Here is a 21,088-nt window from a genome sequence, read left to right as displayed (position 1 = left end):
TTTTAATTTTAATGGTGTATATATAATGTTTATGTTGAAAAGTATGTTCCAAATGTGATGTTTAAGTGTTGTCTGGAAAAATGTCAGCCAATACCCTCAAACGTGTGACATTGTGAACAAGCTTCTTGTACAATGAAGTTGTTTTAAGGGCCTCAAGTAATGATAAAATCCAATACTGACAGGCAGTCTTACTGCATATTTGCTGCGTCTGTCTGCAGAGTTTTGCTTTGTTACACAAAACCGGTTGTTACCAGGCAGCTGGTTTGTACATGCGGGTATACGGAACAATAGAAGGTATACACAAAAGACAAAAGCAAAAGGGGAAAAAAAAAGAAACGTAAGAAAATTGATTGCGTAATACGGTACAGTGCAGTATTCCGTTTCATTGACGTTTAAGACAAAACCTAACTGAAGTACAGGAAAACAACCAACTGAAATCATGGTACTTAAAACCTCAATACAACACACTCACAACACAAATGAGAAATTGTATTGTACACATAAAAATATGTTCCTTTGTTCCATCTCATCCAGACTTTCTAGTAGAACTTGTAATAAGTAGTGTCTCCAGAAATTGACAAGCTGTTTTTGTGATTGTTGTGACCTAAAATCTCACAGCTTTTTTTGCCAAGTTTCATACTGTAATTGCTTGATGAAATGGATTATTACAAGTTAAAATAGCTTTGATTTCTTATTGACGGTTACTATGGTACCGATTATGTCACTGTATGGTCATGACAAAAATTAAAAAATATATATATAAAAAACTTAAACTATATTAGGAAAGCAGGAAGTGAACAAATGTAAATAAAAAAAAATAGTTATAATTTAATTTAAATATATAATTAAAAAACTTAAACTATATTAGGAAAGCAGGAAGTGAACAAATGTAACAGTTACTGATTGTAAAAGTACCAGATGGAGGGGTAGGATTTAATAAGCTTTGCTTCTTCCTACTCCTTTTGGACATGTGGAACTGTGAACTGATTATGTGATGCATTCAATTGTCATCTGATGTATGTTCAAATGAAATAAAACCATTACCATGATTTTAAAATTTGTATTGGTACACCTTTTGAAATAAGGGTTTTACTCACTGATCACTGACCCACACACTTTTCTGGCCCATAAATGTTGTATTCTCGTGTTAAACCATGCCCAAATTTCAGATAATGAGGTTTGCGTATTTGTAAGTGAGCCCTGAAAGAAGTTTGGGATGGCTCAAAATGCTCGGTTTAAGAGGGCGTGGCAAAACTGTTCTTTTGTGATGTCACAGAGTAGCAGGCTTCTTTGGCAAATTTCATTTATATAACACAAAATGACATGAACACAAAATGTCCAAAGGATGTCTTATGTGTCATTTTTGGTTCTTGCCATCTGAGTTGGGAATTTCCAGATTCTGTGGTTGTGGGCGGGGCAAGCTAGCTATCAGCATATGCGTACCTAGGACCGGAAAGATATCAGAGGTTTCCATCATGTTGTCTTTTGATTGTGATGTTTAGAAATGTTACGCAACACTTTCTCATGATCTTTGCTGTCAAATATGAAAGATTTATTTTTTGGTACTTACCTAATTTAATGTTCCCCCTGACATGGCCCCCCTGGCAAGGTACAAAATCATTTTCAAGTTCATCAGGTGTCTCAGACTTGTCGTGCATCATCGGAATTGACTGTAAATCATATCTGTCAAAACCATCAAAATGCAGTTTCTCAACTGTAAAATATTTCAAACATTCACAAGTCTAAGAACATGTTTGTGTTTGGGAAGCTCAGAATAAAAAAAAAAAAACGGACACACAACCACGATTATTGAGTGATGAATCCATGAGAATTAGAATTTAGAAATCATCGTTTTCCTGAATAATCAAAGCCAATCGTAAGCGGTTGATCTTTTATTTGTGAAGCGTTGGCCGGGGAGAGCGGTAGTAGAGACACACCTCAAAGTCGGTGGAATGAATCAGTCAAGCTTAAATAGACTGACAGCTCGGAGTTGTGCATTCACACAATGACGATCACAGAATGGCTCCACGTATTGCCGCTACTGAGCCTTTTCACTGCAAGTAAGTTGCACTCAAATTGGACGATCTGGATCGGTTTATCCTGTATATTACTTAAGCCGTAGCAACCACAACATCGCTATGTTTATGTTCTAGCTGCTGATAAGTACCATGACATGAAGATGTTTTTTTTAACCTTTAGCTCTTGTGATCAGTGAAAACTGATAAAAAGTAAAAAAATTAAAAAAAAATACAGACAAAGGAAAAGGACGTTAAAATACATGCATTATTTGAAATGAATTATTGGCCGATATTACACAACTGTTTGTTACTTTAAATAATCTACTTTAATTGGATTTATATTTACATCTTATTTTGAATTATTTTTTTAATGTATGCTTTCTTAATAACACAGTCATAGACTAAAAACTAACTCTTTATAGAACGCTCATCTAATATATATACATATATGTTATATCAGGGGTGGGCAAATATTTTGACTGGTGGGCCGCATTGAGTTAACAAAATTGTCCGGGGGGGCCATAACATATATTTAACATACACACTATTTTATACTTATAATTTTTCTAGATTTTTTTGGTCTAATTTTATCTGTAAAACTTTTTCAGGAGCACTTTAAACATCAGTCATTTAATATATCATACATTTATTTATATATATATTGTTAATATATATATTTTTCTTGTTATTTATTTTCATTTAATTTGTAATTTTTTTTGTTTTTTTTTTACTAAATAAGACGTCCGACTTGCAAGTTATGTTGCCAGATTGTATGTTAAAATTTGAAATACTTAAAAAGCAACAGGCGGGCCGGATTCAATCGCTTAGTGGGCCGCATGTGGCCCCCGGGCCGTAGTTTGCCCACCCCTGTGTTATATACTACAATCATATACTATAAAATATTTATTTTGTATTATTGGAAAATAATATAATAATATTATTATTAATTAATATTATTATTATTAATAATCAATATAATGTTATTATTATATTATAATAATATTAATAATATAATAATAATATTATTTTATTTTATTTCAAATTATGCTGTTTCAAATAAGCTATAAACATATTACTACATTTTAATTATATTTACCCTTCTAATTGTATTTATTTGATAGAAATACAAAATGTATGTATTTTCAGTAGTATAAGTGACTGATTGGCTAATGAAAATCTAAATTGGTGTAATAATGTACTGGGTAAGTTGTTTGTAGTTGTATTGATTGTTACGGTAGGTCTTTGCCGTTCCATTTTTAGGTCCATTTCTACTTCTTGCCTTTCAACTATTATCATGATGAACCGTAATTTGACACTGGACAGTTAATTCCACTGAGATTCCACTGATATACATATATATATATATGTGTATATATACTATATATATATGTATAAGTAATGTAGCAAATAAGGTTCTGTTCCATTGACAATGAACGCATATTTTCCACATGTTCCTGATCATAAAATCAGCATAGATGCATTAGTCATCAATCATGTTACCTCAAAAACATTTGATTGACACCTCACTCAACCCATTAGACGACCGTTTCTCTCATCTCCTGTGACGCAATCAGGAATATGACATTGACTCGTAATGATGACTGACACATTGGATAGTCAAAGAAATTGTGAAAACACAGATACGCTGGTCGGTGAGTGGGCTGTAGTGGGCTTTGTGTCAACATTGCACTAACTTTTAATGGTTTTTTTTCTGTCTGTAAGAGCAAAATGGTCATTAAAGACAAGATAGCCTACCATGGCCATTGACCAAGTGTGACCGAATGGGACACCTACTCAATGCCAGAGTGTCAGCACCACTTATTGTGATTGTTGGGGATAAATATTCACAATTAGCATTCAAGCCATGTCTCATTTAGTAGGACTTTTTAGGCATTCATTCATTCATTTTCTACCGCTTCTGGAGCCTATCCCAGCTGTCTTCGAGACGAGAGGCGGGGTACACCCTGGACTGGTGGCTAGCCAATCACAGGGCACATATAGACAAACAACCATTCACACTCACATTCATACCTATGGACAATTTGGAGTCGCCAATTAACCTAGCATGTTTTTGGAATGTGGGAGGAAACCGGAGTACCCGGAGAAAACCCACGCATGCACGGGGAGAACATGCAAACTCCACACAGAGATGGCCGAGGGTGGAATTGAACTCAGATCTCCTATCTGTAAGAGCTGCGTGCTAATCACTCGTACGCCGTGCAGCACTTTTTAGGCACGTTAGTACAAAAAAAAATATTTGTTATTGAGCATTCCCATCACTAACTGTGCTTTTCAGCCTTTCATTGTCAACCAACTTGTTTTGCACGAGGAATGAAAAGAATGGTGAAGTACTGTACTGTTTGTGATAATTAGTGGTTAGGAGTCAATATTTTCATTGATATTGATATCCGGAAGGATTTGAGTTGACAGGTACAGTTCGGTCAGTCTTACAGTCTCGGGTAGAGGTATGCACGCTTGAGAATGTTGTTTTAATTGAAATAAATAAATAAACTGAAATGATTATTATTAGCCTTGGTTTGTTTATTATTGGGTTTTTCATCCTGACTGACTCATTTGTGTCATGTTTTTTTTTTCCGTAGATTCACATGCTCAGCTGGATGGTAAGTTTTAATTCTCAAGTTATTTATTCCCAGACTGTGGTACGAGTACCACTGGTGATATACGGGCTCCATCAAGTAGTAGTCATGTCCCTATAGGGGACAGAACAGAAGAGTTATTAGGACCTTAAGAGGTACTCCAGTTCAGTCAAAACCTGATGGGACATGGGATCACCATTGGAGATAGGAGGTCTCTTGCAGACTCCCCATCTCTCTGTTTCCTGGAGTTAATCTTTCTGCAATGAAGTTTGTCTTCAGCACAAAACGTGTCTGCATTATAAGGGACCTATTATGCTTTTTCAACTTTTCTGACCTATAAATGTAGTTAAAATGTTGTATTCTCGTGTTAAACGATGCCAAAGTTCCAGATAATGAGGTTTACGCATTTGGAAATGAGCCCTGAAAAAAGTTTGAGATGGCTCAAAATGCTTGGTTTCAGGGGGCGTTGCAAAACTGTTCTTTTGTGATGTCACAAAGGAGTAGTCTTCCTTATGGGCGTGGCTGTAGGCACAATATGTTCTGCTTCTCTGTTTACAAAACAAACTCAGGCAGAAGTTATTGTATTTGGTGATTCCCAGCAAGACACAAATATTTTAATCTGCATTTCAACGGTTTTTCACACGGGATTGTTTTTGTCCCGTGAACATGAACGTGAAATATTGCTAAAGCCAGAAGCAGCACGCTCTCACTGGGAAAGACAAACATTAATGTCAGACATGCTTACCGTCCACGCGGTGCCCTCACATTCGGCTTCTGAGCTCCACCGGACTAACGTTGCCTCTGACAAAGTGTGTCCGACAATGAGTGCTCTTCACTGGGCAGGCAAGGTTGCCGCACGTCCGGCTTCCCCTGACTTCCACCACACCAGCGATGATATGTGATATGATATGCTAATACACGGTAAGTCAGGGGTCTCCAGCCAGTACCTCATGAGCTACCTGTAGCTCCTAAACACTTAGCTCTCCAAAGACTTTATTAATGTATTACCAGCACTTATACCCACTATATTTTATACCCACTCATTTTCATATTGTGACGTCGCTAGGCTCAAAAATGAAAATAATTTCATCTCCAATAGGCTGCTAAAAAAGGTTGGGGAGCCACTGGTCTAAGATCTTCCTTCTGACCCTCCTGATGATTCCAACCAATCAATTTGTGCAATCTCTTTCTTAGTATGTGGTATCGCTTCACTGAACACCAGGATAGTCGGAGGTGAAAATGCTCCAGAAGGAAGTTGGCCTTGGCAGGCCAGCCTGCAGGACTCTGACAGCCATGTTTGTGGTGGTTCTCTCATAAACAAAGAGTGGGTGTTGTCTGCTGCCCACTGCTTCTCCAGGTGGGTAACCTTTACATGATGTCATATACTTTATGGATCCGCTTAAACAATGTGAGCTTTGGCATTGTCTCTGTAGCACAAGCACCCTTGGATGGTCAGTTTCTCTCGGCCTTCAGAACCTGCAGGGCAGCAACCCAAACCAAGTGTCCAGAACAGTTGACACAATCATTTTGCATCCAGACTTTGACAGTTCCAGCTTCAACAACGACATCGCCCTGCTCAGACTTTCCTCAGCAGTCCCATTCACAGCCTACATCAGACCTGTGTGTCTGGCAGCCAGTAGCAGTGAGTTCCACAATGGTACCGATAGCTGGGTCACTGGCTGGGGAACGGTCCAGGAGGGAGGTAAGGTACTTTCATGGTACTGGAATATATTTGTGCTTTGACTACACGATGACTATACTTTTACTGTATTGTTCAGTGTCCCTCCCATTCCCTCAAACGCTACAAGAAGTGGAGGTGCCAGTTGTGGGAAACAGACAGTGTAACTGCCTGAATGGAGTAGGTTCAGTCACAGATAACATGATCTGTGCTGGTGTTTTGGAAGGAGGGAAAGATGCTTGTCAGGTGGATGACTTCTTTTCAGTTATCTCTTTGATTGAAGTCATTCAAGTATGATTTAATATACAATTACTCTCCACGTCTTTAGGGGGACTCGGGAGGTCCCATGATGAGCCAGCAGGATTCCATCTGGGTCCAGTCCGGAATTGTCAGTTTTGGATTTGGCTGTGCTCAACCTAATCTGCCGGGAGTTTATGCCAGAGTATCCAGTTACCAATCTTGGATCAACTCCCATATCAGTTCGGATAAACCAGGCTTTGTCCACTTCAACTCCAGTGGGCTGGATTCTGACAGCAACTACACATGTCCTGGTCTACCACCTCCCATTATGCCGACGGCAGATCCAGGACCCAGTGTCTCAAGTGCTGAATGTGTGTCCTTTGAGTACCACTGCATTGACATTCAGTCATACGCTACACATGGATTCCTATGATTAGAGAAGTTTTAACTGATTGACATGCCACTTAAGTTTCCTTTAACTGGTACAGTTTACCTCAGCACCCATGTTATGGCATTAAATAAGAAATCCTAATCTGTCTTACATTTGCCTTGGGGGCATCCAGCAGTGCAGTATTCTAACTCTATCATTTAGGTTAAATAACAATAGCCACGTATACATGGACCCAAATATTCCAATTCCATTCGGGTTATTTGCTCAAACGGGAAGAATGTAACCTTTGTATACACCTCCTTCCGAAAGAAAAGTGCCAATCCGAATGAATATATGATCAGATTCCCAGGGGTGGAATATTCCTTTCCCCAATCCGATTGAGGTATCTTGTACCCGCTCAATCGGAAAGTTGTCAGGGTACGTTCTTTTTTGTTCTTCTGTTGTTTATTGTCGGTTGGCAAGCAGCTTTGGTGTGCATTAGCGCCATCTGTGGAACAGAATCTAAACCCTTCTATACGCCATTCACAAGTCCAGTTTTATTAAAAAAGAAAATACATATCTATATAAAAATGTGCCGAGCTTAATTATAAAATATTAGCAAGATTGAACTTGATCTTTTCCTGTTCCCGGGTGCGTTCTTTCAGCGAATGCTGAGATATGACGTAACACGCAGCTTGAGATGTTGTTTGATTTAAAAAAATGGAGGCGAGCAATCGGCACTGGACTGCTAAGGAAAGTTTGTTTTTGATTCAAACTAAATTTCAAGACCGGACGAAGGAAAAACTGGCAATACGGAGTTATTCCAACAAGTGGAAGAAAAACTGGAGGAAGTCGGTATCACGTGATGTTGGTGTTTACGCTTTACTGGGCATGCCCCATTGACTATTCTGGTTGATTATAGCGCCGCATGTAGACACGCCATTGGAATATTCCTTTCCATGTATACCATTGCTTTCGGAAAGGTCAATTGGAAAGATTCCATTCGGAAAGAGAAAAACTGCTCATTTAAACGTGGCTATTGTGGCTCTTCCCCCAAGTATAGGTTACCAAAAAGCGTTGCACAAACCTCAGTTATTTTGGCACCCGTCATAATTCTTCACAGAGAAAACTCTTCTATATTGCACAGGGATGAATTGTACCGTTTGGTGGACACTAGACATTGCTGTTGTTGTAAACTCATTTGAGTACTCCAATATGTGTTTGCCATTGAACTTCTCTGTGGATCGTGAACCAGTATCCTTGAATTGTAATGACATCACTTGTTTGCAGTGTGCGGCATCCAATCAGGAAAGACAAAGATAGTCGGAGGTGAAGACGCTCCAGAAGGAAGTTGGCCTTGGCAGGCCAGCCTGCAGGACTCTGACAGCCATGTTTGTGGTGGTTCTCTCATAAACAAAGAGTGGGTGTTGTCTGCTGCCCACTGCTTCTCCAGGTGGGTAACCTTTACATGATGTCATACACTTTATGGATCCGCTTAAACAATGTGAGCTTTGGCATTGTCTCTGTAGCACAAGCACCCTTGGATGGTCAGTTTCTCTCGGTCTTCAGAACCTGCAGGGCAGCAACCCAAACCAAGTGTCCAGAACAGTTGACACAATCATTTTGCATCCAGACTTTGACAGTTCCAGCTTCAACAACGACATCGCCCTGCTCAGACTTTCCTCAGCAGTCCCATTCACAGCCTACATCAGACCTGTGTGTCTGGCAGCCAGTAGCAGTGAGTTCCACAATGGTACCGATAGCTGGGTCACTGGCTGGGGAACGGTCCAGGAGGGAGGTAAGGTACTTTCATGGTACTGGAATATATTTGTGCTTTGACTACACGATGACTATACTTTTACTGTATTGTTCAGTGTCCCTCCCATTCCCTCAAACGCTACAAGAAGTGGAGGTGCCAGTTGTGGGAAACAGACAGTGTAACTGCCTGAATGGAGTAGGTTCAGTCACAGATAACATGATCTGTGCTGGTGTTTTGGAAGGAGGGAAAGATGCTTGTCAGGTGGATGACTTCTTTTCAGTTATCTCTTTGATTGAAGTCATTCAAGTATGATTTAATATACAATTACTCTCCACGTCTTTAGGGGGACTCAGGAGGTCCCATGATGAGCCAACAGGATTCCATCTGGGTCCAGTCCGGAATTGTCAGTTTTGGATTTGGCTGTGCTAGACCTAATCTGCCGGGGGTTTATGCCAGAGTATCCAGTTACCAATCTTGGATCAACTCCCATATCAGTTCGGATAAACCAGGCTTTGTCCACTTCAACTCCAGTGGGCTGGATTCTGACAGCAACTACACATGTCCTGGTCTTCCTCTTCCTGGTACAGCGGTTACTCCTACTGCAGAACCAGGGCCCGGCATGTCAAGTGCTGAATGTAGGTACCTCGATTTCCACCGCACTGACACATGTACTGTACAATCCCACAACAGGAATTTCGACTGGCATGACGGGGACAACTGCACGGCCCCGCCGTGTGCGCACTGCTTGCAGCAGGGAAGAAGGTTGTAGTGAAGGGGGCGAGATTGTCCACGCGGGGGTTGGCACGCCTGGCCTGGTAGGGGGCGCCTTGCTGGGGAGCCAGCGCAACCTTCAGCCGGTCCACCGAGTCTCCCGTCGGCCACCCATGTCCAAAACAAAATACTTGTCGCCGTGCTCCAGGACCCTGTATGGTCCGTCATAAGGTGGGCGTAAAGGCCCACGGTGCACGTCGTGGTGGACAAACACAAAACGTGCCGTGCCCAGGGCGGTGGGAACATGTGGGTCCACCGTGCCGTGGTGTGATGCAGGGATGGGTTTAAAGGTGTCCACCGCCTCCTGCAGGGTGGACCTCTGTAGGGCGGCGGACCAGAGTGCGGTGGCGTCCGGAATGAAGTCCCCGGGGACACGCAAGACCTGCCCGTACACCAGCTCGGCCGACGATGCCTGCAGGTCTTCCTTGGGGGCGGATCGCAGATCAAGCATGACCCATGGCAGCCTGTCCACCCAGTCGGCGTTCGTCAGGCTAGCCCGCAGCGCCGTTTTCATTTCCGAGGTGAACTGTACATCTCGGTCCAATGAGAGGTCCGATGGAGTTCCGAAGCGCGCCACCCACGTGCTGATGAAAGCACGGGCCACTTCTGCGGTCGTAGTGGAAGCAAGCGGGGTTGCTTCTGGCCAGCGGGTAGTCCTGTCTACCATGGTGAGCAGGTGTGTAAAGCCGTGGGAAAGGGGGAGAGGGCCCACTAGGTCGACATTAACATGGTCGAACCTTTTCTCTGGGATGATGAAATGCTCCAGTGGTGCCTTTGTGTGGCGGTGAATCTTAGTGCGTTGACATGACACAAAACGGATGGCATGTCTCTGAGCACAGAGTCCATGAGGCGCTGGAAGGACTGGGCCGCGTTCTTGAGTCCAAACGGCATCCAGAGAAATTCGAACAGCCCAAAAGGTGTAATGACGGCTGCCTTGGGGATGTCGGCGGGGTGTACGGGCATCTGGTGGTAGCCCCACACCAAATCAACCTTCGAAAGGATGGTGCAGCCTGCAAGGTGCGCTGAAAAGTCGTGGACATGGGGAACAGGGTAGCGGTCGGGTGTGGTAGCATCATTGAGGCGGCGGTAATCCCCACATGGGCGGAACCCGCCATCAGCCTTGGGCACGATATGGAGGGGGGACGCCCGCGGGCTGTCAGAATGACGGACAATGCCCAAGCGCTCCATATTGGCGAACTCCGACTTGGCGACTGCCAACTTTGTGGGGTCGAGGCGGCGGGGTCGAGGCGGCGGGGTCGAGGCGGCGGGGTCGAGGCGGCGGGGTCGAGGCGGCGGGGTCGAAGCAGCGAGCTCGGGCGTGGACGGGTGGGCCAGTGGTGTCAATGTGGTGTTGCACACCATGCTTGGCAGAGAGGGCGGAGAAGGTGGGGCTGGTGAGGCTGGGGAACTCCTTGAGGAGGCACTGGAAGTCGTCGCCCTCTGATTGTGAGCAGCACAGCCTTTCACCGGGGCCAGATGGCCGGGCGTAGAGCGCTGGGCTGCCAAGAAGAAGAGGTCCGCCTCGGCCGCCAGGGTCCTCGGGTCTGAGGCTGCAGTATTGGCGAGGGCGGTTTGCACCTGTGGGGGCATGTGCCGTAGGAAAAGCTCCATGAAGAGGAAATTAGCCTCCTTCGTACCAAACAGGTTCAGCATCATCTCCATGTGCTCCGATGGCTTACGGTCTCCCAAACCAGAAATGTCCAGGAGCCGGCACGCATGCTCTTGCCGAGAGAGCTCGAAAGTCTTCAGCAAGTGCGACTTGAGACCGTCGTACTTCCGCTGGGCCGGCGGGGAAGTGATGAAGTTTACCGCTTTAGCGGCCGTCAAGCTGCTCAACGCCGCAACAACATGGTAGTAGCGAAAGTCGTCGTCATCCACGCCGCGGATGGCGAACTGTGCCTCCGCCTGTGCGAACCACGCCGCTGCTGCTGATTCCCAGAACTCCAGCAATTTTAGGGTGCCGTTTGTAGCCATGTTTGCTGTAGCTCCGAACACTTTGGGACTACTGTTGGGGTCACCAGTAAAGCGCCAAAGAACTGGAGTCTGAGGCGGAGTGTCGAATTTGGGACAAAACTTTATTTTTCTTACAAACATTAACTTGCACTCTTTGCTATGTAAGACATGAAGGCCCCGTCTCTCAACCACAACAGGAAGCGGAAAACCCCCGTCCCTTGCACCCACCCCTCCGGGTGGCAACCCCTCCCCTATAGATCGTTCCGGGGTGAATTATGTCCCGGTAACCTACCACTACAATATATCATTTTTTGTTGTGAAAATTGACAAACTGTGAGTTTTACCAAGGTGAATTGTAAAATTTGGTCGAATAAGGACTTGGTTTTTGCCATCATGACTGGAATACTTTTAAATCCTGTTATGGTTATCTTTTTAATGGACTAACCTGGTTGCAGTGTGTGGCGTCATTCCATCAAACACAAAAATAGTCGGAGGTGGAGATGCTGAAGAAGGAAGTTGGCCTTGGCAGGCCAGTTTGCAGAATTTCGGCCATGCTTGTGGTGGTTCTCTCATAAACAAAGAGTGGGTGTTGTCTGCTGCCCACTGCTTCTCCAGGTGGGTAACCTTTACATGATGTCATATACTTTATGGATCCGCTTAAACAATGTGAGCTTTGGCATTGTCTCTGTAGCACAAGCACCCTTGGATGGTCAGTTTTTCTGGGTCTTCAGAACCTGCAGGGCAGCAACCCAAACCAAGTGTCCAGAACAGTTGACACAATCATTTTGCATCCAGACTTTGACAGTTCCAGCTTCAACAACGACATCGCCCTGCTCAGACTTTCCTCAGCAGTCCCATTCACAGCCTACATCAGACCTGTGTGTCTGGCAGCCAGTAGCAGTGAGTTCCACAATGGTACCGATAGCTGGGTCACTGGCTGGGGAACGGTCCAGGAGGGAGGTAAGGTACTTTCATGGTACTGGAATATATTTGTGCTTTGACTACACGATGACTATACTTTTACTGTATTGTTCAGTGTCCCTCCCATTCCCTCAAACGCTACAAGAAGTGGAGGTGCCAGTTGTGGGAAACAGACAGTGTAACTGCCTGAATGGAGTAGGTTCAGTCACAGATAACATGATCTGTGCTGGTGTTTTGGAAGGAGGGAAAGATGCTTGTCAGGTGGATGAACTTCAGTTATCTCTTTGATTGAAGTCATTCAAGTATGATTTAATATACAATTACTCTCCACGTCTTTAGGGGGACTCGGGAGGTCCCATGATGAGCCAGCAGGATTCCATCTGGGTCCAGTCCGGAATTGTCAGTTTCGGATTTGGCTGTGCTAGACCTAATCTGCCGGGGGTTTATGCCAGAGTATCCAGTTACCAATCTTGGGTCAACTCCCATATCAGTTCGGATAAACCAGGCTTTGTCCACTTCAACTCCAGTGGGCTGGATTCTGACAGCAACTACACATGTCCTGGTCTTCCTCTTCCTGGTACAGCGGTTACTCCTACTGCAGAACCAGGGCCCGGCATGTCAAGTGCTGAATGTAGGTACCTCGATTTCCACTGCGCTGACACATGTACCGTACAATCCCACAACAGGAATTTCGACTGGCATGACCCTATTGACATGGCATTTAAGCCACATTTCCATGGAGTGTTATAGTTCAGATCAGATCCCATGGCATGGCTTGGAAGCGTCAACCCTAATTTGGCTTGTTTCCACTGCAGGACAGCATTGCAGTGTTGGAACTCTATTCTTTAGGGACAGTACCCTTGAGGCTCGTCCCCCAAAGGGCAAGTTGCCAAAAGGTTATGTCATACATACATGGGCAAGTTGCCAAAAAGCTATACAATATATTGAAGCGCCGAAGAACTGGAGTCTGAGGCGAAGTGTCGAATTTGGGAGAAAACTTTATTTTTCTTACAAACCTTAACTTGCACTCTTTGCTATGTAAGACATGAAAGCCCTGTCTCTCAACCACAACAGGAAGCGGAAAACCCCCGTCCCTTGCACCCACCCCTCCGGGTGGCAACCCCTCCCCTATAGATCGTTCCGGGGTGAATTATGTCCCGGTAACCTACCACTACAATACGTATATCATTTTTTGTTGTGAAAATGGACAAACTGTGAGTTTTACCAAGGTGAATTGTAAAATTTGGTCGAATAAGGACTTGGTTTTTGCCATCATGACTGGAATACTTTTAAATCCTGTTATGGTTATCTTTTTAATGGAATAACCTGGTTGCAGTGTGTGGCATCATTCCATCAAACACAAAAATAGTCGGAGGTGGAGATGCTGAAGAAGGAAGTTGGCCTTGGCAGGCCAGTCTGCAGAATTTCGGCCATGCTTGTGGTGGTTCTCTCATAAACAAAGAGTGGGTGTTGTCTGCTGCCCACTGCTTCTCCAGGTGGGTAACCTTTACATGATGTCATATACTTTATGGATCCGCTTAAACAATGTGAGCTTTGGCATTGTCTCTGTAGCACAAGCACCCTTGGATGGTCAGTTTTTCTGGGTCTTCAGAACCTGCAGGGCAGCAACCCAAACCAAGTGTCCAGAACAGTTGACACAATCATTTTGCATCCAGACTTTGACAGTTCCAGCTTCAACAACGACATCGCCCTGCTCAGACTTTCCTCAGCAGTCCCATTCACAGCCTACATCAGACCTGTGTGTCTGGCAGCCAGTAGCAGTGAGTTCCACAATGGTACCGATAGCTGGGTCACTGGCTGGGGAACGGTCCAGGAGGAAGGTAAGGTACTTTCATGGTACTGGAATATGTTTGTGCTTTGACTACACGATGACTATACTTTTACTGTATTGTTCAGTGTCCCTCCCATTCCCTCAAACGCTACAAGAAGTGGAGGTGCCAGTTGTGGGAAACAGACAGTGTAACTGCCTGAATGGAGTAGGTTCAGTCACAGATAACATGATCTGTGCTGGTGTTTTGGAAGGAGGGAAAGATGCTTGTCAGGTGGATGAACTTCAGTTATCTCTTTGATTGAAGTCATTCAAGTATGATTTAATATACAATTACTCTCCACGTCTTTAGGGGGACTCGGGAGGTCCCATGATGAGCCAGCAGGATTCCATCTGGGTCCAGTCCGGAATTGTCAGTTTCGGATTTGGCTGTGCTAGACCTAATCTGCCGGGGGTTTATGCCAGAGTATCCAGTTACCAATCTTGGGTCAACTCCCATATCAGTTCGGATAAACCAGGCTTTGTCCACTTCAACTCCAGTGGGCTGGATTCTGACAGCAGCTACACATGTCCTGGTCTTCCTCTTCCTGGTACAGCGGTTACTCCTACTGCAGAACCAGGGCCCGGCATGTCAAGTGCTGAATGTAGGTACCTCGATTTTCACTGCGCTGACACATGTACCGTACAATCCCACAACAGGAATTTCGACTGGCATGACCCTATTGACATGGCATTTAAGCCACATTTCCATGGAGTGTTATAGTTCAGATCAGATCCCATGGCATGGCTTGGAAGCGTCAACCCTAATTTGGCTTGTTTCCACTGCAGGACAGCATTGCAGTGTTGGAACTCTATTCTTTAGGGACAGTACCCTTGAGGCTCGTCCCCCAAAGGGCAAGTTGCCAAAAGGTTATGTCATACATACATGGGCAAGTTGCCAAAAAGCTATACAATATATTGAAGCGCCGAAGAACTGGAGTCTGAGGCGAAGTGTCGAATTTGGGAGAAAACTTTATTTTTCTTACAAACATTAACTTGCACTCTTTGCTATGTAAGACATGAAAGCCCCGTCTCTCAACCACAACAGGAAGTGGAAAACCCCCGTCCCTTGCACCCACCCCTCCGGGTGGCAACCCCTCCCCTATCGATCGTTCCGGGGTGAATTATGTCTCGGTAACCTACCACTACACAAGCCCCCCCAGAATTCACCCATAGTCAAAATCGTCTGTGCGTGCGGGGACAACCGCACGGCCCCGCCGTGTGCGCACTGCTTGCGGCAGTGGACAAGGGTGTGGTGAAGGGGACGAGATTGTCCACGCGGGGGTCGGGACGCCTGGCCCGGCAGGGGGTGCCTTGTCAGGGAGCGGGAGCCTACCCCGGTGAGGGGGCTCCGCCAGTGTCAGGGGTTGGGTGTCGTCCACCAGCGCAAACTTCAGCCAGTCCACCGAGACAGTCTCCCGTCGGCCACCCATGTCCAAAACAAAATACTTGTTGCCGTACTCCAGGACCCTGTGTGGTCCGTCATAGGGTGGGCGTAAAGGACAAACACAAAACATGCCGTGCCCAGGGCAGTGGGAACATGTGGGTCCACCGTGCCGTGGTGTGATGCAGGGATGGGTTTAAAGGTGTCCACCGCCTCCTGAAGGGTGGACCTCTGTAGGGCGGCGGACCAGGGTGCGGTGGCGTCCGGAATGAAGTCCCCGGGGACACGCAAGACCTGCCCATACACCAGCTTGGCCGACGATGCCTGCAGGTCTTCCTTGGGGACGCATCGCAGACCAAACATGACCCACGGCAGCCTGTCCACCCAGTCGCTGTTCGTCAGGCTAGCCCGCAGCGCAGTTTTCATTGAGCGGTGAAACCTCTCGACGAGGCCGTTCGCTTGGGGGTGGTAGGCAGAGGTGCGGTGTAGCTTGACCCCCAAATTCTCAGCAACAGCACTCCAAAGCTCCGAGGTGAACTGCACACCTCGGTCTGATGAGAGGTCCGATGGAGTTCTGAAGCGCGCCACCCACGTGCTGATGAAAGCACGGCCACTTCTGCGGTCATAGTGGAAGCAAGCGGGGTTGCTTCTGGCGAGCAGGTAGTCCTGTCTACCATGGTGAGCAGGTGTGTAAAGCCATGGGAAAGGGGGAGGGGGCCCACTAAGTCGACATTAACATGGTCGAACCTTCTCTCTGGGACGGTGAAATGCTCCAGTGGTGCCTTTGTGTGGCGGTGAATCTTAGCGCGGTGACATGGAATGCACGAACTGGCCCAAGTGAGCATGTCTTTCTTTAGGCCCCGCCACACGAACTTTTGTGCCACCAACCTCACAGAACCCTTTCTGCCAGGGTGCGAGAGCCCATGTATTGTGTCGAAGACGGCACGTCGCCAACCTGCCGGGACCAATGGGCGGGGCAGACCGGTGGAGATGTCGCACCACAACCTGGCCCCGGAGGCGCCAACAGGCACCTTGGCCAGGCGCAGGCCGACATCCGGTTGTTGGAGAGCGCGTACTCCCTCGTCGGTGGCCTGTTCCTCCGCCATTCGCGAGTAATCCAGGTCTAGTTGCACGGTGCTCACAACCGTTCTGGACAGACAGTCTGCCACCACGTTCGCCTTGCCTGAAACGTGGCATATGTCCGTGGTATACTCTGAGATGAAGGACAGGTGTCTCTGCTGTCTCTCTGACCACGGCTCAGCCACTTTTGACATGGCAAAGACGAGTGGCTTGTGGTCGACGTAGGCCGTGGACTCGCGACCTTCGAGCAGGAAACAGAAGTGTCGAAACGCCAGCCACAGCGCAAGAAGCTCCCGGTCGAAGGTGCTGTACTTCTGTTCCCGTGGGACCAGCTTGCGGCTGAAGAAAGCGAGCGGCTGCCAGGCGTCATCCACCCACTGTTCGTAAACCGCACCCACCGCGTAGTCCGAAGCGTCCGTGGTGAGGGCCACCGGGGCTGTGGGGCATGCGTGTGCTAACAAGGCAGCTTGGCTTAGAGCGGACTTGGTGGCTTCGAAGGCGCCCTTCCTCTCCTCTGTCCACACAATAGCTTGGTTGGGCGACATATTATGTAGCGCTTCATATAGCGGCCGCATGACGTGCGCTGCATGGCGGACGAAGCGGTGGTAATAAGCTACCATGCCCAAAAACTCTCTGATGCCGCGGGCTGTTTGTGGGAGGGGAAAGGCGGTGATCACCTCCACTTTCGACGGCAGTGGCGTAGAACCATCCGTGCTGACGAGGTGCCCCAAGAATTTGACCGAGGGGACACCGAAGACGCACTTTGCTGGATTAATGATCAGTCCATTCTTGTCGAGTCTTGAGAACAGCTCTCGGAGGTGACGGAGGTGGTCTTGTTTAGACCGACTAGCCGCCAGGACATTGTCCAAATACATGAAAACGGACGGCATGTCTCTGAGCACAGAGTCCATGAGGCGCTGGAAGGACTGGGCCGCGTTCTTGAGTCCAAACGGCATCCAGAGAAATTCGAACAGCCCAAAAGGTGTAATGATGGCTGTCTTGGGGATGTTGGCGGGGTGTACGGGCACCTGGTGGTAGCCCTGCACTAAATCAACCTTCGAAAAGATGGTGCAGCCCGCAAGGTGCACCGAAAAGTCGTGGACATGGGGAACAGGTTAACGGTCGGGCGTGGTAGCATCATTGAGGCGGCGGTAATGCCCACATGGGCGGAACCCGCCGTCAGCCTTGGGCACGATATGGAGGGGGGACGCCCACGGGCTGTCAGAACGACGGACAATGCCCAAGCACTCCATATTGGCGAACTCCGACTTGGCAACTGCCAACTTCGTGGGGTCGAGGCGGCGGGGTCGAGGCGGCGGGGTCGAGGCGGCGGGGTCGAGGCGGCGGGGTCGAGGCGGCGGGGTCGAGGCAGCGGGCTCGGGCGTGGACGGGTGGGCCAGTGGTGTCAATGTGGTGTTCCACACCATGCTTGGCAGAGAGGGGGAGAAAGTGGGGCTGGTGACGCTGGGGAACTCCTTGAGGAGGCACTGGAAGTCGTCGCCCTCCGGTTGTGAGCAGCACAGGCTTGCACCGGGGCCAGATGGCCGGGCGTAGAGCGCTGGGCTGCCAAGAAGAGGTCTGCCTCGGCCGCCAGGGTCCTCGGGTCGGAGGCTGCAGTGTTAGCGAGGGCGGTTTAGGGTGAATTATGTCCTGGTAACCTACCACTACAATATATCATTTTTTGTTGTGAAAATGGACAAACTGTGAGTTTTACCAAGGTGAATTGTAAAATTTGGTCGAATAAGGACTTGGTTTTTGCCATCATTACTGGAATACTTTTAAATCCTGTTATGGTTATCTTTTTAATGGAATAACCTGGTTGCAGTGTGTGGCATCATTCCATCAAACACAAAAATAGTCGGAGGTGGAGATGCTGAAGAAGGAAGTTGGCCTTGGCAGGCCAGTCTGCAGAATTTCGGCCATGCTTGTGGTGGTTCTCTCATAAACAAAGAGTGGGTGTTGTCTGCTGCCCACTGCTTCTCCAGGTGGGTAACCTTTACATGATGTCATATACTTTATGGATCCGCTTAAACAATGTGAGCTTTGGCATTGTCTCTGTAGCACAAGCACCCTTGGATGGTCAGTTTTTCTGGGTCTTCAGAACCTGCAGGGCAGCAACCCAAACCAAGTGTCCAGAACAGTTGACACAATCATTTTGCATCCAGACTTTGACAGTTCCAGCTTCAACAACGACATCGCCCTGCTCAGACTTTCCTCAGCAGTCCCATTCACAGCCTACATCAGACCTGTGTGTCTGGCAGCCAGTAGCAGTGAGTTCCACAATGGTACCGATAGCTGGGTCACTGGCTGGGGAACGGTCCAGGAGGAAGGTAAGGTACTTTCATGGTACTGGAATATATTTGTGCTTTGACTACACGATGACTATACTTTTACTGTATTGTTCAGTGTCCCTCCCATTCCCTCAAACGCTACAAGAAGTGGAGGTGCCAGTTGTGGGAAACAGACAGTGTAACTGCCTGAATGGAGTAGGTTCAGTCACAGATAACATGATCTGTGCTGGTGTTTTGGAAGGAGGGAAAGATGCTTGTCAGGTGGATGACTTCTTTTCAGTTATCTCTTTGATTGAAGTCATTCAAGTATGATTTAATATACAATTACTCTCCACGTCTTTAGGGGGACTCGGGAGGTCCCATGATGAGCCAGCAGGATTCCATCTGGGTCCAGTCCGGAATTGTCAGTTTCGGATTTGGCTGTGCTAGACCTAATCTGCCGGGAGTTTATGCCAGAGTATCCCGCTACCAATCCTGGATCAACTCCCATATCAGTTCCGATAAACCAGGCTTTGTCCACTTCAACTCCAGTGGGCTGGATTCTGACAGCAACTACACATGTCCTGGTCTACCACCTCCTGTAACTAGTGGTACCCTTACTGCAGGACCAGTGCCCAGCACCCAAAGTACTGTATCAACAACTCCCCAACCAGCAACTCCCCAACCAGCAACTCCCCAACCAGCAACTCCAAGTCCTGCCGGTTCGTATCTTGACAAGCGTTAGATTTCTTGTATCCGCACTAATTTGTCTGAATGTTGTTTGTCTTTTCTTACCTCATTTGGTCTACCCTATCTAGAGGAAGTGTGCGGCACAGCTCCTTTGAACACTCGTGTAGATGGTGACCGTGGAGTTGTACCAGGAGGAACCTGGCCTTGGGTGGTTCGTCTCCACAAAAGCGGGTCCTTCGCTTGTGGGGGATCGCTCATCACTTCCACATTCATTCTCACTTCCGCTGAATGTTTCTCTGGGTAAGTACTACATACTAGCCCTCTGCCTTATAGTCAGAATGTCCACTGTACATAAGTTACACTGATGACAATTTGTTTACGCTACTATAGCTCCAATCCAACTGCCAGTGACTGGACGGCGTATTTGGGTCCGAAACTTGTCAATGGCATAGAGGAGTTTGAAATGACTATGAACATTGAAAAGATTACAATGAGCGAAATGACGGGTTTCAATATTGCGGTGCTGCAACTCACGAAAGCAGTCAGCTTCAGTGATTACATCCAGACGGTGTGTTTGGACATCACCGATGCAACAACCTTCCCTGTTGGAACTCGCTGTTGGGTTGCCGGATGGGGGCAGGTGACTAAACAGAAAAGTAAGGCCATTTTATCATTTGATTGGATCTGATATTGGTTAAAATATATTCAGTATATTCAGTATGTGGATTTTCTACAGGTGATGCAAGAGTTGATGAGAGTCTAAGAGACCTTGAGACTGGAGTAATAAGTTGCAATAGTGCTGATCAGGACAACATTTGTACTCCTAGCTTGGACATTCAACAGGTATCTTCTTCTTGTACTTTCTTGGGTTGTCTCGTGGTTCACAACAAAAGTTGTTTTTGCAGAGGGATGAAGGTGGTCCGCTGCTCTGCAAGTCAGATTCATCTTGGTTCCAGGCAGCCGTTGTTACAGCAAGTGAAAGTCAATCCCTCCGCAACGACATTCAGATCTTTTCCAGGACCATGCGTTTTGGATCATTCTTGAAGGAAACGGTTGGTGACTTGCCATCTCCAGAACCTTCTTCGTCAGCAGGTGCACCACTTTGCTATGGGTCCCTGGTCCTATGTTTCTTTGGGACTTTGACATCAAGCTACCTGGTGCTGTATCATGGAACTGCTTGAGACTATTCTTTGTCGCCCTTCAACCTCCTAGTAGTTAAAGCGCTGAAGAGACATTTCCACCATGCATCATTGTTACATTGTTGTAGACTCCTATAGAGCAGCTATAAACAATAACCCACACGGAAAGCTTCCTAGATCTTCTAGAATCTGCACCTATTCCAACTGTATTTGTTTGTATTTTTGTGCTTCCCATGAAAACAGTCTGTTTTAATGTATCACGCCTGTGATTGGTCACACTCCCAAGTGCTCTGGATTTTCTTTGCCACCCTTCAACCTCCTAGTAGTTAAAGCGCTGAAGATACATTTCCATCCTGCATCATTGTTACATTGTTGTAGACTCCTATAGAG

The 21,088-nt window shown here is 46.8% G+C and overlaps 1 protein-coding gene across 1 annotated transcript; it reads left to right on the top strand.

The window, feature by feature from the left end:
- Positions 1–1,830: 1,830 nt before the first annotated feature.
- LOC131110034 (uncharacterized) lies at positions 1,831–21,054 on the top strand. The gene is given in 26 exon segments (XM_078788802.1): positions 1,831–2,060; positions 4,619–4,639; positions 5,810–5,972; positions 6,049–6,317; positions 6,394–6,568; positions 6,570–6,904; positions 8,194–8,356; positions 8,433–8,701; positions 8,778–8,923; positions 9,006–9,297; positions 11,842–12,001; positions 12,078–12,346; positions 12,423–12,568; positions 12,647–12,938; positions 13,644–13,803; positions 13,880–14,148; positions 14,225–14,370; positions 14,449–14,740; positions 18,425–18,584; positions 18,661–18,929; positions 19,006–19,151; positions 19,234–19,591; positions 19,688–19,859; positions 19,950–20,215; positions 20,296–20,402; positions 20,465–21,054. Coding segments are annotated over 26 exon segments (5,376 nt in total). The 5' UTR covers positions 1,831–2,005; the 3' UTR covers positions 20,741–21,054.
- The last annotated feature ends 34 nt before the right edge of the window (positions 21,055–21,088 follow it).

The sequence above is a fragment of the Doryrhamphus excisus genome, unplaced genomic scaffold, assembly GCF_037039965.1.
Source record: "Doryrhamphus excisus strain RoL-2023G ecotype Guam unplaced genomic scaffold, RoL_Dexc_Guam_v1.1 HiC_scaffold_24, whole genome shotgun sequence".
Taxonomy (NCBI): domain Eukaryota; kingdom Metazoa; phylum Chordata; class Actinopteri; order Syngnathiformes; family Syngnathidae; genus Doryrhamphus; species Doryrhamphus excisus.
Note: the sequence above shows the minus strand (reverse complement) of the source record. Positions and strands in the feature narration are given on the sequence as shown.